General features: G+C 39.7%; 1 protein-coding gene across 6 annotated transcripts in view; it reads right to left on the minus strand.

The window, feature by feature from the left end:
- The window catches only part of dgkb (diacylglycerol kinase, beta), a 159955-nt gene that overhangs the window by 130071 nt on the left and 13550 nt on the right, over positions 1-16334 (minus strand). For all 6 annotated transcript variants that reach the window (XM_055163583.1, XM_055163587.1, XM_055163586.1 and 3 more), the window contains 3 exons: positions 12210-12329; positions 2404-2521; positions 456-544 (listed from right to left, as the gene is read on the minus strand). In XM_055163583.1, coding sequence (XP_055019558.1) covers positions 456-544; positions 2404-2521; positions 12210-12329 — 327 coding nt within the window. The remainder of the gene's footprint in view (positions 1-455; positions 545-2403; positions 2522-12209; positions 12330-16334) is intronic.

The raw sequence follows: 16334 nt of genomic DNA on the forward strand, positions 1-16334 counted from the left end.
GTGAAATTGTGAAAATATGGGTCCCCAGAAAAAAAAAAAGTTAAGGAAACACTGAGCTCGTGAATGTGTATGAAGTTTAAAAACACGGTGGAGCACTTCCTGTATTACCACGACATCACAAGGTAGAACAGTGTTTTCGGTTTGAGAGAAGAACTCGAAGAAATTGTGCGTTAAACTTGTGCGAATGAAACAAAACACAACTCCAGGTCTGTTTTCGATGACAAAAAAAAACATTATAACAGATCAGAAGACACTGGCCCTTTAAGGATAAATTGTAGACCTGAGTTGATCCCTGATTCCTCTTTGGTTTGGTCGTCTCTTCGTCGAGCCCGTCTAGAGCTCTTGTGATTCTTTCTGCTTTGAGGAACACTTGGTAGCTTTAGTTCCATCAGGAGGAGAGGGGCCCTGACACTAAGCCGCCCGTGCCCACAGCTAAACCCTCCAATCGGACTCACCTCCGTGTTCTTCTTGGACTTGACGTAGGTCTTGATGCATGACGGAGGCGCCCGCGAAACACAGCGCTCGTGCACGGTGTATTTACAGACTGGAACACACACACAGACACACACGCACAAGTCAACTGCCGGGTTTGGAAAGGACTATATTAATGAATAGAGATGTTGTTAAACTCATGTCATATAAACCCCAAAAAACAGCAATAAGTTCAAATATTTGTGCAGAGAAACGCAAATCTATTACACACATCTTTGTTTAATTGATGAACTCTTTCTTTACAAAATATTATAATGTTATGAACAACCTGAAACTTTAAGAAAAATGCAATTTCAACACATTGTTTAAACATTAACTTGTATGCAAATATAATAAGTCAATTTTTCTTGTAAAATCCAGCACTCGGCTCCACTTTTCTCATTTCTGACATTTTGCTGAGGGTGTCACAGTCAACAATCAAAACGATCGTCCTTTAAGGGCGTTTGGACAGAGGTAAGTCTTCATTTGTGCTGCTCTGGTGGGAGGGGCCACGCACAGAGACACTGGAGACACTGCTATGATCAGCACGGCAGAAAATTACCAAGATTTTAATAGAAAATATAATTAAAATATTTAGAAAATCAGCCAAGGGCCAGATTAAAGGTCTTGGAGGGCCAGATCCGGCTCCCGGGCCATATGTTTGACACCCCTGGTCTAGTGTAATCTGATTCCTGACCTTGTCGCTGGAGAGAAATGAATTTGAGGCACTAGGTGGTGCCAGCCTGGCTAATATTGCCCAGCCCTAGATTCAACTATTGTCACTTTACCTTTTGGATATTTTGTGGCAAAGTACATTATAATCAACAGGGAAATCTGACCCTTGCCCCCCATCATGGAGTATGACATAACAGTCATAACATTTTAGAATCTGAAAACCACCAATAAGGACAGAGCAGGCTAAAAATGGTGCTTGTAAGGTTTGTAATGTGGAGTTATTTTATATAACTTTGCCTGGAATGTATAGCATTAAACTTATCTCCATGGAGACGAGCAGGTAACGCCACCACGTCATGATATGGCGATACTCATATTTGAATCCCAAACAAAAAAAATTGGATTATTAACAGCCCAAAACAGACCGTTTGTCTTATTATTGTGAGAATTTTGACGATACGTTATCACGATATTCTCGGTTATTGTTACATCCCTAATATATATCCTTACTTCACATTTTAAAGAGAAAACGTATTCTAAATCAGACTACATAAAGAAACTGTGAATGCTTTAATAACTTAGCAGTTTATAAAGTTTCAGAAACAGATTTTAAGTATATTTATAGGTGTTGTGTTCATTCGTTTCTATAGAGCTGATTACGCCTGAACTTTCAAACTTTTATTAGAAATTTATTTGGTCTATGGGAAAAATCATGAGAAATTGACTTCTAGAACCAGGAATAAGCAACCACAGTTGAGCCTAGAAGTTGTATGGTTCTTTTTAAAACATTCTCTTGTGTTTTATATTTTTTCTGTGTGTGGCACTTTTGGATTCGTGCGCAAATGTAAGCAGCGTTATAAATCAAACGCGTGGTTATTCTGAACATTCGAGGCAAAAATGTAACATCTAAACGGAGACAAGAAGATGCCAGACCCTCTACTAAAAAAGCTCCATAGCCATCATTTCTCTTTCCTCGCTTCTTTTTCCTCAATTCTGCAGGAAACGGGTGAGGAAGTCCCGCCCACAGAGGATAAAAAGCGAGGAGAGAGGATCTAAACTCCTCACTTAGACCGATAAAGTTTGATTCTTCCTCCCTCACGTTTACTCCTTCACTCCGTGGTTTTCTTTAGGACGCCACTTAATTCGACACATTTGATTAACAGCTGAAAAAAATGGAGGTGCAGTCGAGGAGAGGAATCAAGGAGAAGGAAGCGAGGAACGAGAAATGCACCGATACCAGAGTAAGAGCAGACTCACATGAGCAGCACAGGCCCTGTTTGCCCAGCCCGATCAGCATGTTCAAACACAGGTTACAATAGGCCGGTTTGTTGAAGTGCTTGAGCCTCCACACGTGCTGCCCGTCGTCTTTCACGTTCTGCAAAACACACCAAAACATCAACAAGTGAGTACAATTCAAATACAGCTCAGACCACCTTTTATTAACTCTCTTATTTCTTCCGTTCGTCGTTGTTTGTCTCTTCATATAAAGCATTTTTGAGGATCTTGAAAAGCGCTATACAAGTGTTATGTATTATTATGATTTTTTATTTTATTTATTTATTTATTTGGGTCACAGGTATATTTTGACATTAATTCACAGTGATATTTAACATACACAGACCGAAAAGGTGCAGGCTGAAGCTTAAGATTATCAGTAACAGTACAACAAAGTTCTACAGCACAAACTAAGTCTCATATTTCATGTATTTGTCCAGAGTTAAACATTTAAATTTCTTTATAAAGTGAAAGACACTGGTGCACAGTTTGAGGTTTTCTGTACAGTTGTTCCACAGCTCCACCCCTTTAACAGATTTACAAAATTTCATAATGTTTGTTCTGATTTTCTTTTTGATAAACATGGTCGTGCCTCTGAGCTCATATTGGCTCTTTCAGATTTTGAACATGTTCTGTAAACATAAAACAAAACAATGTGATTAGTATTATTAGCAGCGTTGGGAAGGTGACTTTTAAAATGTATTCACCTACAGATTACAGATTACATACCCCAAAATGTAGTTTGTAACGGAATCCATTAAATTACTTAAAGTAAATAATGTAATCTGAATACTTTGGATTACTTCATTTGCTGTAGAGGAAGTAAAGACGAGGATATCGTAACATAAGATGTTTTCTCTGCTAAAAGAAAATAAAAAGATGTTAAATCCTGTTTTAGACGTGGTTTAGACCTGGTTTAGTCCCGGTTTAATCCCGGTTTAGTCCTGGTTTAGTCCTGGTTTTAGTCCTGGATTAGACCTGGTCTGGTTCTAGTTTAGATCTAGTTTAGACCTGGTTTCAGTCCTGGTTTAGTCCTGGTTTAATCCTGGTTTAGTCCTGGTTTAGTCCTGGTTTAGACCTGGTTTTAGTCCTGGTTTAGATCTAGTTTAGACCTGGTATAGTTTCCGGCAATGAGTGGCCCAAAATGTGAAAGCAGGAAAACAGGAAAATACCACCGTGTAATCCATTTATTTCAACACAGTAACTGTAATCCAATTACTACTCACTGAAACAGTAACTGTAACTGAATACAGTTACTCATAATTCCGGTACATGTAATCTGTTACTCCCCAACACTGATTATTATTAGTAGTAATTAGGGATAAATAAATTCAACTTTACGACATATAAACCGTAACGACTCTAGAGCCACATCAGCCCGTTTGACATTATAATGTGTTTAATTCAGCTTTGCCCAACTCTCACAGAAACAAAACTTAAAACTGCATGGCTCATTTGCATAAACTAAGCGAAGAAAAAAACAGCTCTTGTGTCGCTGATGCGGTTCAACTTCTGTCAGACTAAAGGACATGATTCAGGTGAATACAGGTTAGTGTGACCATATCTGCGTTTGTCAAAACCAGGACACCGTACGGGGGGAGGGAGGTGGGGACTCGTCATCGACATTGTGCTACTCTCACCTGGAAAAGCTTTTTAAGATAAGATAAGATAATCCTTTATGGTCTCCCATGGGAGAAATTTGTCTTGGGACAGGGGGTAACATGCTTTATCAAAAAACAGGACAACACAACACAAAGCACCACATAAACAAACACCACAGAATAAAGTAAATATGAGACCAAGTATGAGCACGAGTGATGCACCAACAGGACCTTTAAATCATTCTTAACAAGCAAGCCCTTGCATTCTTGTATTCTATTAATTATTGCACATTCTCTAAGCCTTTTATAATTATTTTTTAACTGCACTATCTGAGTTTAGCAGATTAACAGCTAGTGGCACAAAAGAATGTTTGAATCTGTTCAGTTTACAGTTTTTTTATGTTTTTCGGTGTCCTGGTGCTTTGAGGTCCCTGGCACCTCCACTAGACACCAAAACATATATGTCTGCTTTGTACACTGTGCACATGGTCTCCCACTTGTCTCAACCAGGACGGAAAACAGGGAATTTCTTGTACAAGTCATCATTAAATACGCATTTGTGCGTCGGCGTGTTGCAGCCTGACTGACTGTTTGTGTTTGCTCGCTCCTTCTGAGTGCACAGAGAGCTACGAGAGACGCTCAGTTTAATGTCCCAATGAAAGATATTGAAAACCTGAACATTTGCATCACTTTAGAAAACAAAAAAAAAAAAAATTGACAGCCAGGACAGGACATGGAAAAACGGACATTTGGTCACCCTACTCTACGCACAGCAACCTACATTTGGTTTGTCGATTAAAAATGAACATAATCGATGAAATTCTTAATGATCAATTATCGATTAATCGACTAATCATGTCCATCCCTAGTAGTAATAGTAGTAATTAAGGCAAAATTGAAGCATGTTGAAAATCTTCTATAGGCACTAGGGCGGCACAATATATGGCAAATGTACTGAAATCACAGTATTGTCTTGTTAAAGGAGACAGTTTTATGTAACAGATAACTCTATGTCCTGTCAATCATCACATCATCTTTGCACTTACGACCTCTTGTACAAATGGAGTTATTTGTATTATTTATTTCTATTTCATTTTTATTTGATGTTTACTCAGAGGTACACTGTCTAAAGCAGACTTAGAGAGAATTATCCATGCGTTTGTTTCCAGTAGACAAACTGTAACGGCCTGTGACAAGCTGTAAAATAACTGCAGTACATCCAGAACACTACAGCTCAGGTCCTGACTCGAACCAACAACTACAAGTATATAAATCCAGTGCTCAGGCCTGTGCACTGCCCCCTGTCCCATATGGAAAAAACTGAAAAAAAAAAAAAAAAAAGAATTTACTTCATTGTGTCTTTGTAGTAAATCTTTATATAAGGTTTATATGTGTCATGTGTGTGATTTACTTCCTGAAAGTTTCCCCCTTTTGCATTTTTCTCAATTACAACTGGATTTAAAATTATGAAAAAACTTATATAAAGATACAGTGAAGATTTTGCAATGACAATTTACAGGTAATGTGCATGATAAACTACATTTTTCTTTGTATAAGTTCCAATGTAATGTTTGTATTCTTTAATTATATGCTTGCTGTTTTAGCACAATTTGCGTCTAAATCTGGAGAGAGTCATTCTAATATGCCTGAATCGCAACTTCATTCATAAAAAATGACCCAAGAATGACCTACTAAACCTGGTCAAATAGCTCTATCTAGTGGTGAAACGGTGAACTACAGGTACTGCAAACAAACAGAACTGCATTTATATCATACTTATTATCTTGTTTATAACTTTATAATATAACAGTTGTCTAAAATTGTTGTTTTACATTAGCGTTAAATTATAAATGCATTTTAAAGGGCCTGTATGACACTATTTTCTAAATTGTGATGTCATGAACAGTGTTGTGAAGGTGACTTTTAAAATGTATTCACCTACAGATTACAGATTACATACCCCAGAATGTAGTTTGTAACGGAATCCATTAAATTACTTAAAGTGAGTAATGTAATCTGAATACTTTGGATTACTTGATTTGCTGTAGAGCAGCAAAGACGAGGATATAGTAACATAAAGATGTTTAGTCTGCTAAAAGAAAATGAAAAGCCCAGACTTTACTGAACCAAATTAAAAATATTATTGATAGAAGAGGAGGCGACACGTCTGCGCAGCATGGTTTAGTCCTGTTTTAGTCTTGTTAAATCCTGGTTTAGTCCTGTTTTAGTCTTGTTAAATCCTGGTTTAGTCCTGGTTTAGTCCTGTTTTAGTCTTGTTAAATCCTGGTTTAGTCCTGGTTTAGTGCTGTTTTAGACCCAGTTTAGATCTAGTTTAGATCTAATTTAGACCTGGTTTTAGTCCTGGTTTAGATCTAGTTTAGACCTGGTTTTAGTCCTGGTTTAGTCCTGGTTTAGATCTAGTTTAGACCTGGTTTTTAGTCCTTTAGATCTTTTAGACCTGTTTAGTGGTTTAGTCTTGGTTTAGATCTAGTTTAGACCTGGTTTTAGTCTCGGTTTAGATCTAGTTTAGACCTGGTTTTAGTCCTGGTTTAGTCCTGGTTTAGATCTAGTTTAGACCTGGTTTTAGTCCTGGTTTAGTCCTGGTTTAGATCTAGTTTAGACCTGGTTTTAGTCTCGGTTTAGATCTAGTTTAGACCTGGTTTTAGTCCTGGTTTAGTCCTGGTTTAGATCTAGTTTAGACCTGGTTTTAGTCCTGGTTTTAGTCCTGGTTTAGATCTAGTTTAGACCTGGTTTTAGTCTCGGTTTAGATCTAGTTTAGACCTGGTTTTAGTCCTGGTTTAGTTTCTGGCAATAAGTGAAATTACCGAAAAAACAAAAAACAAAAAGGAGGATATAGCCCAAAATGCGAAAACAGGAAAACAGGAAAATAGCGCCGTGTAATCCATTTATTTTAACAAAGTAACAGTAATCCAATTACCACTCACTGAAACAGTAACTGTAACTGAATACAGTTACTCATCATTTGTACTCTGATTACGTAACTCCGGTACATGTAATCTGTTACTCCCCAACACTGGTCATGAAGCGGTAGTTTTCAAGTAAACAATTCCAGAGCTGAAATGATCCAAGTGATTCTAGTGAAGGTGTATGAAGTTTAACAAATACTAGGGCTGGGTATGATTAAGAAGTTGATTAATAATTGAAACTAAAGTGAAATGTACTGATTTGAAATGTTTCGTAACCATCGGTGTTGATGTATTGTCTGGAAAAAGGTGGCAGACAACGTAAGACATGACTCTTCTTTCTGCTCCTTTTCATTCATTTCTTGTATATTTGATGTTGTGACACTGTTGATGTCTTTTTATACTTTATGAATGAAAAAAAAAGTTGCTGATACAATACATACCTTGGTACATAGGCCACGATACGATACGTTTTTTTTGATACAGTGCACTTTCGAGTCAATACGATTCACTACGATATGTTTAAAAATCTATTCGATACTGTTTAGTAAAAAATAAAGGCTAAATCATGGCTGTGATACTAAAAGTTTTTGTTAAATCACTAAGTTTGTGCAACGTTAATATGAAAAACTGTAATTTTACTCATAAGAACAGTGAATATGTTAAATGTATCACATAAACAAGCTTCCTTTCTCCAAAAAGGCGACGCAATTGCATTTCTTTGACAAAATACTGTAGTAAAAAAAATACTCTTGGCAATATATCGATACGGCAGCCCACGATATCAATACTGTATCATCAAATTAAATGATGTTTGATAGAGTTTTTTCTGTATGGGAGAAGAACTCAGCCTAAATATGCAGGATTTGTGTGTTAAACGTGTGAAAGAAACAAAAGAAACACAACTCCAGGTCTGTTTTTGATAAGGAAACAACATTATAACAAATCATAAAATAGTGTCATATGTATCGTTTAAAAGTTCACTCATCAATGGTCGATTCTGCTTTTAAGATTTGGAACATTAAGCGGTTATGAATGTTTAAAGATATGTTTGTTGATGGAGTTTTTGCATCATTCTCACAGTCTGAAGTTGACTTTTTAATATTCCTCAGACACACTTTTTCCGTTATCTACAAATTCATCACTTCGCGAGCAGTAGATATCCATCCTTTCCTAACTAAGAGTAATTTAAAACATTTGGTTACATTTACAATCTCTGTCTCTTGCTATTATAAAATCACATTGGGAAAAAGATCTAGCGTTGAACATATCTGACGATGTTTTGGGGAGTTATCCTTTGTGAAGTGCACTCTTCTTCCGTTTGCTCCAGGCACGGACTTCTTCAATTTAAAGTCCTTCATCGGTTGCGTCATCTAAAGGCCCTGTTACACCTTGACGATTTAGAAAGCGTGTGCCCACTTTTGTTCGTCGGCGGTATGTGTCGTGCACTGTGCATAGGTTAGACCACAGGTGTCAAACATAAGGCCCGGGGGCCAGATCCGGCCCTCCAAGACCTTTATTGTGGCCCTTGGCTGATTTTGTACTAAAATATTTTAATTATATTTTCTATTAAAATATTGTTTATTTTCTGCAGCATCTCCAGAGCCTCTGTACGTGGCCCCTCCCACCAGAGCAGCACAAATGAAGACTTGTCTCTTTCCAAACGCTCTTAAAGGACGATCGTTTTGACTGTTGACCGTGACACCCTCATCAGAAAAATGTCCAACATGAGAAAAGTGGAGCCGAGTGCAGGATTTTCCAAGAAAAATTGTCTTATTCCTATTTCAATACAAGTTAATGTTAAACATTGTGTTGAAATTGCATTTTTCTTAAAGTTTCAGGTTGTTCATAATATTATAATATTTTGTAAAAGAAAGAGTTCATCAATTAAAAAGATTTCTGTAATAGATTTACGTTTCTCTGCACAAATATTTGAACCTATTGTTATTTTTGGGGTTTATATGACATGAATTTTCTGATCCGGCCCTTGTGGGATCAAAGTAGGTTGGATACGGCCCCCGGACCAAAATGAGTTTGACACCCCTGGGTTAGACTGTTGTTGGGCATAAGTTGTGGACGCTGGCAACACGTTAAGCATTAGTTGGTATAAGTTACCTAGAAGTTATCAAAACGTTCTATATAAGTTACTAATACGTTATGTACAGTGTTGGGGAGTAACAGATTACATGTACTGGAGTTACGTAATCAGAGTACAAATGATGAGTAACTGTATTCAGTTACAGTTACTGTTTCAGTGCGTGGTAATTGGATTACAGTTACTTTGTTGAAATAAATGGATTACATGGCGGTATTTTCCTGTTTTCACATTTTGGGCTATATTCCTCTTTTCTTTATTTTATTTTTTTCTTTATTTTTTTCGGTAATTCCACTCATTGCGGGAAACTAAACTAGATCTAAACCAGAACTAAACCAGGACTAAAATCAGGTCTAAACTAGATCTAAACCAGGTCTAAACCAGATCTAAAACAGGTCTAAAACCAGGACTAAACCAGGACTAAAACTAGGACTAAACCAGGTCTAAACCAGGTCTAAACTAGATCAAAACCAGGTCTAAACCAGGTCTAAACCAGGTCTAAACCAGGACTAAACCAGGACTAAAACCAGGACTAAACTAGATCAAAACCAGGACTAAAAACCAGGTCTAAAAACCAGGACTAAACCAGGTCTAAACTAGATCTAAACCAGGTCTCATCCAGGTCTAAACCAGGACTAAACCAGGACTAAACCATCCTAGTCTTTGCTTCCCTACAGCAAACCAAGTAATCCAAAGTATTCAGATTACGTTACTCACTTTAAATAACTTCATGGATTACGTTACAAACTACATTTTGGGGTATGTAATCTGTAATCTGTAGGGGATTACATTTTAAAAGTCACCTTCCCAACACTGGTTATGTATACGTCCAACTCGTTATGAATATGCCCAAAACTGAATAAAAACATGGATGGTTCAGCGTACGCCAGGGTTTTCGGGACATTCTGGTACGTGGGCAGACGCTTTCTACATCATCAAGGTGTGATAGGCCTTTAGCGTGACTGTGTATGTCTCTTTTTTAATCTGTCACTGTGTCTTTGTATTATCTGCTGTTTTTTCATTTGTTATTATTATTATATTACATTTTTTGAAATGTAGTTTTTATTATTACTATTACTATTGCTATTATTATTAATCTATTATTATTATTATTGTATTTTTTTTTTTGTTTTGTTTTCTCTTGGGGTTATTTTTGGAAAAAAATTTTTACAAATACGATGTTTGGTATACATACTTTTTAATTTGCTATCGAAATGTATAAATAAAATTAAAATCCAAGTCCACTGATGGACAAACGTGATGGAGAGACTGACCACGCCGTATGATTATGGAAGATGAGACTCTGAGCCGCTCGGAGTGAGTCAGAGTCATTTGAGCTGAGGCAGGAGCGCAGTGACCTCACCTGTCATTGTTGTCACCTGTCACTTTTGTCCACTACCAAAATGTGCCAAATGGGCCACCGTAATCACAGTAGGACAAGAACACAGCTCTGTACCACAGTCGAAATGTGAGAGATGTGACACTGATGTCAAGATGGAAAAAAAAAAAAGTATTCAGGTCACAAAATAATTGATACTTTCAGCTGATGGCGTGATGTTAACTGTAGGCACTGCTCTGTCTGAGGCTTCTTAGACTTAAGTCTGAACTTTATTTTATTCCAATTTGACCAGAAAGACGATTTGGAACTACATCAGGAGAGATGAGTTTCTGAAAATGTGTTGTTTAAACCCAATTTGTAGTTTGTCTTGACTTTTCAGACACTCTTAAAACGTGGTCAGTGTTTGCTAATGTGTGCGCTGTGTCGCCATGGTAACTGTCTCTTTCTTTGTCTCTTTTTCTCTCTCTCTGTCTTTCCCTCTGTCAGTCTCTCTTTCTTTGTCTCTCTGTTTGTTTCTCTCTCCCTTTCTTTTTCTCTGTCTCTCTCTCTCTGTCTGTCTCTTTCTCTCTCTCTGTCTGTCTCTTTCTCTCTCTCTGTCTGTCTCTGTCTGTCTGTCTCTCTGTCTGTCTGTCTCTTTCTCTCTCTCTGTCTGTCTCTTTCTCTCTCTGTCTGTCTCTCTCTTTCTCTCTCTCTGTCTGTCTCTTTCTCTCTCTCTGTCTGTCTCTTCTCTCTCTCTGTCTGTCTCTTTCTCTCTCTCTGTCTGTCTCTTTCTCTCTCTCTGTCTGTCTCTTTCTCTCTCTCTGTCTGTCTCTTTCTCTCTCTGTCTGTCTCTCTTTCTCTCTCTCTGTCTGTCTCTTTCTCTCTCTCTGTCTGTCTCTTTCTCTCTCTGTCTGTCTCTTTTCTCTCTCTCTCTGTCTGTCTCTTTCTTTGTCTCTGTCTCTCTCTCTCTGCCTCTCTCTCTGTTTGTCTCTCTCTGTCTCTCTTTCTCTGTCTCTCTTTTGCTTTCTCTCTCTCTTTCTGTCTCTCCCTCTGTCAGTTTCTCTGTATCTCTCTCTCTCTCCATCTCTCATCTGTCTCTCTCTGTCTCTTTTTCTCTCTCTCTGTCTTTCCCTCTGTCAGTCTCTCTTTCTTTGTCTCCCTGTTTGTCTCTCTGTTTGTCTCTCTTTCTCTTTGTCTCTTTCTCTATCCCTCTCTATCTCTCTGCCTGTCTCTCTGTCTGTCTCTCTCTGTCTCTTTGGCTCCCTCTTTCTCCATCTCGCTCTCTCTCTCTCTTTTTCTCTTTGTCTCTCTGTCCGTCTCTTTCTCTGTCTGGTTCTCTCCCTCTCTCTCAGTCTCTCTCTCTGTCTGTCTCTCTCTCTGTCTGTCTCTCTTCTCTCTCTGTCTGTCTCTCTCTCTGTCTCTCTCTTTGTCTCTCTCTCTCTCTGTGTCTGTCTCTCTTCTCTTCTGTCTCTTTTCCCCTCCCTCTCTGTCTCTCTCTTCTCCCCTTCCTGTCTCGGTCCCTCTCTGTCTCGCTGTCTCTCTCTCTCTCTGTATTTCTCTGTGTGTCTCCCTGTGTCTCTTTCTCTCTGTCCCTGTCTCCGTCAGTCTGTCTCTCTCTTGTTTGTTGACATTAGAAGAGCACAGTCTACATACAGTCCCTTTAGTCAAAATGTATGTCATTTCACTGCATTATTTATAATGTTGGAGAGTTCCGACGGGATCAGTAACGCATGTATGTCTCTCTCCATCCATCTTTCTCTGTCTCTCTTTCCCCATCTCTATCTCCATCTATCTCTCTCTCTCTAACATCAGCACAGATAATAAGAATAACAGTGTGAGTGTGCGCTGACCGTCTCGAGGCCCAGCAGCACCAGCAGGGGGATGGTGGTCATTCCTCCCTGGATCCACTCCTCCAGAGACACCGTCCCGTCGCGGTCGTAGTCGATCTCCTGCATCATCTCCTGGAGGATCTGACACGACAACAAACAGTTACTATGACAACGCTCAGGTGACTCTAACAACTCTTTAAAGCTGCACTGTGTAACTTCTTGTGGGTCTTTCGCTTGCTTGGTTCCGTGGAGATGTCATTACTCTGCCTGGAATGTTATTATGGTTATTAATGTAGAAAAGTAATGGTTTCTTGTGTTTCTTATTGCGTTGTTGTAAGTCCGTTGTTGATCAGTAAATAATTGGTAGTTTATTGTAATTTTGTTTTTCCTCCATCGTCGTTCTGCCCTCCTGCACTCTCTCTTGGATTCTTTCAGAGCTTCAATATCTCCATGGGGGTTTTAGCTTAGTTTTGATGTTTTTAGTTTTGAGTGGAGCAACCAGATCCAGAGCTGACCGTAGTTTACTGTTAAAAATCATTGGGGGAATTTTATTTAAAACTTCGATAAAATTTGCAGCCACTTCAGGGGTCAGACGGCGCTTCCTCACAGTTCTCACAGAGGTCTCACGTTGTATAAAACCAGTGATGTTAAAAAACACACAGTAGTGGTCAGACACAGCCAGGTCAACAACAGAGGACACACTAGTGGTCAGGCCATAGGTGATGACCAGATCCAGAGTGTGTCCTCTGTTGTGAGTTGGCTGTGTGACGTGCTGAGTAAAATCCATATAATTAAGAACATTTAAAAATTCATTTGCAACAGGATCTAAAAGATTATCTCTGTGCAAGTTCAAATCACCGGTTATAATAATCATATTAAAAGAATTGTGTAAAATAGATAAAAACTCAGAAAACTCATTGATAAAAATACTGCATGTCTTTGGTGGTCTGTACACTGTAACGCATAAAATCTGGGGGTTGCTAAAAACAATTGAGTGGTGTTCAAAACTTGTAAAATTATTCAATAAAATAGGTTTGGTGGCCAAAGTGTTTGTACAGATAGAAGCAGTGCCACCTCCCCTTTTACCATTTCTGGTTGAAAAAGCAAAGTTAAAAGTGGGTGGTGAGGCGTCTGTGAGAACAACTGGTGCATCTGTACCCAGCCATGTTTCAGTTAAAAAGAAGCAGTCAAGTTTGTGTTCTAAAATTAGGTCATTTACAATAAAAGACTTGTTCAGCAGAGAGCGGACATTTAAAAGGGCCATGTTTAGGGTTAATGGTGACTGTGAAACTACAGGAATTTGTGGTGGATGTGCTTTTTGAAGAGGTCTAAGATTATTGATGTTGGCGGTGGCTCTATGAGATGTTTTATGCTTATGCCGCTCTCTGCTGATAATAACGGGAATTAACTGTCCTTGATTATATTGTCATGCTGAACCTAGTGTGAGTTCAATATTATATGAGAGGAAACAGGATCCAGGGATGTTGAGGTGTAGTCTGTTCTTTTTAAAATGTTCAGGTCTCTTAAAAAATGTGATAAAATTGTCCACGTAGGGGATTTTATTGTCTCTGCAGTATCTTTTGAGCCATATGTGCAGTGCTCTTAAACGGCTGAACTTCTCGTCTCCAAGACGAGGTGGTACAAAGGGTCCGGAGACGATACACTGTTTGTCTAAACTGTGGATTGTGGTGATGAGGATTTTGAAATTGTCCTTAAGTGTTTCTGACTGCTGCAATTTGAGGTCGTTAGTTCCGACATGAATAACTACCGTTGATACTGTGGGGTGATGACGTAAGGTGGTGGGGGTGGAGTCTATGATGTCCTTCACGAGAGCACCTGGGTGACAGGAGGTGTGGCCTTTTTGAATTCTCACGTGTCGGACCATGGAGGAGCCGAGAACCAGCACAGACGGGTCTGGTCTGGACGCCGGGGCCGAGGGCACCACAGAGACGTGAGCCGAGCTCTGGGAGGCGGCACGGTCAGGAGCGAGACCATCTCCTCGACATGCGCGAGGAGGGAACGGAGGCCCCTCTCGGCGCACGCGGAGAGGGGGCTGCGGGTCCCCCCCCCGTCACGGAATCTCCGGCAGAACCTCCGGGTGGCACCGGGGCCGCAGGGGAAGACCTGGACAGCAGCGGAGACTCACTCTCGTGCAGGTTACCCAAGGCAGGTGGCGGTGTGGTCATGGTCATGCCGCGTGCACCGGGATGATCTGATGGTGGAGCCGGGGTGAAGTGCAGCTGGCAGTTGTAGGTTTGGGGCAACGGAGGAAAATCCTCATAGTCCAAGACATTGAATTTATTTGCCAGGGATATGGAGGAGCAAGACGGCCGGTTTGCTCGCTTACCTCGCTGTCCGGAGCAATTACGGGGTAGAACAGTCCAGGGATCTGATTGGACTGGAGTAGAGCTCAGCGGGGCTTTAGGTCTAGCCCCACGCTGAAGCCAGTAGTGATCACCTTGTACCAGTTGGGACGCCAGGGTCGGGCGGAGAGGGCTGGTGCTCAGGGGCGTCTCCGGAGTAGTGGAACGGTGTCAGCCAGCTGGGCGCTGTTGGACGGTGGCACGGGTCTTCCCCAGGATGATGTTCTGGTCGCTCTCCAGTCGGCTTTCAAACATGGATATACGTTGTTCCAACTCAGCTACCCTCTGACTGAGGACGTGGCAGCTGTCGCAGCTGTCACAGCTGGACGTAGAGGTGAGTGGGTGCATGGTTCACCTGTAGCCATGCAGCGATTTCACTAGTTGGCTTAATTTCGGGCAATTTCAGAATCAGGTTGTAACCAAAGTTAATAAGTGCCTCAATGTTTTTTATTCCCCTCTAAAAGATGTCTTAATTATTGGTAAAAACTAAGTGTTTGGGAATCGATCGAGCTAGCGTAAACACATAACAGTTTTGAAGTAACTTGCTCAACAGTGGTGAGTGGAGTTGACTCTCCACAGATCTGACCTGTAACTTGGTCTGGTTTGAAGATAGAAAGGTTTAACACCATACTGTGAAACATTCCAGACAAAGTAATAACATCTCCATGGAGCATTTGACACTAGAAAAGTTACACAATGTATGTTTACGGACTTTTTTCAGCATCAGTGCTTAGTTCAAATGAAAATCTAGTGTGATACATCTCTACAGAAAACATCACAATTAACATTAATATTGAAACTACTAAACACAAAAACTGTTTATCTAGTTAAGTCTTTTAAAAGGTCCTAAATAAGCTCTATTCACATTTACAACACAAACCAGGAGGACATTTGGAAACATGCGATTACATCTTCCCAGGCCCAGTTTTCTTCATCTCCATGTCATAGTATTGTTCCGTTATGTTCAGCTCATCAACAGTTACAACCAGGGATGGGCATTCGAAGAAATTTTATTAATCGATTGTCGGGAGAATTAACGATCAATTTTCGATTAATCATTAACGTTTTATATAATCAGTATCATCATTGTTATTACTATTACTAATTTGCATAAATATACTCAACTTGACAACATATAAACCAAAACTACTATAGAACCACATCAGCCCATTTGAGAGCAGAATGTGTTTTAATGCAGCTTTGTGCAAGTCTTACAGAAACGAAACTTAAAACCGCATGGCTAATTTGCATAAACTAAGCGAAGAAAAAAAAAAAACGCTCTTGTGCGCTGATGTGGTTCAGCTTCTGTCAGACTAAAGGACACGACTCAGTGGAATATGAGTGTTCTCTCTGTGCCAGAGGGGTGTTGATGCTGAAGGTGAGTCTGTTCTGTGTGTGTCACGATGTTTTCAAAGATCGTACGTGTGCAGGTTTAGTGCAGCTTGTTATGCTGCAGTAACTGGGATACTGCATAAACATGCACCATGACGACACCGGGACACTGATGTGGAGGTAAACACACTCACTGAGGGGTACAGTGATCTCCAAGGAGGTACCAGAGTCCAAACGTGGGACTGAGGCTGCAACTCCAGTGTTTGCGCAGCTTCATATCTACACACACAAACCTACATTCAGTTTGTTGATTAGAAATTACGTAAAAAAAACGTAATCGACGAAATTCTGAATGATAAATTATAGATTAATCGACTAATCATGCCCATCCCTAATTAAAACCATACCTTAGTTGTCATTATTTCCTCATTGATGCACAACTCTGAGTGCA

Source organism: Boleophthalmus pectinirostris, unplaced genomic scaffold (genome assembly GCF_026225935.1).
Source record: "Boleophthalmus pectinirostris isolate CB_2022bp ecotype Guang Dong unplaced genomic scaffold, ASM2622593v1 HiC_scaffold_6, whole genome shotgun sequence".
NCBI lineage: Eukaryota > Metazoa > Chordata > Actinopteri > Gobiiformes > Gobiidae > Boleophthalmus > Boleophthalmus pectinirostris.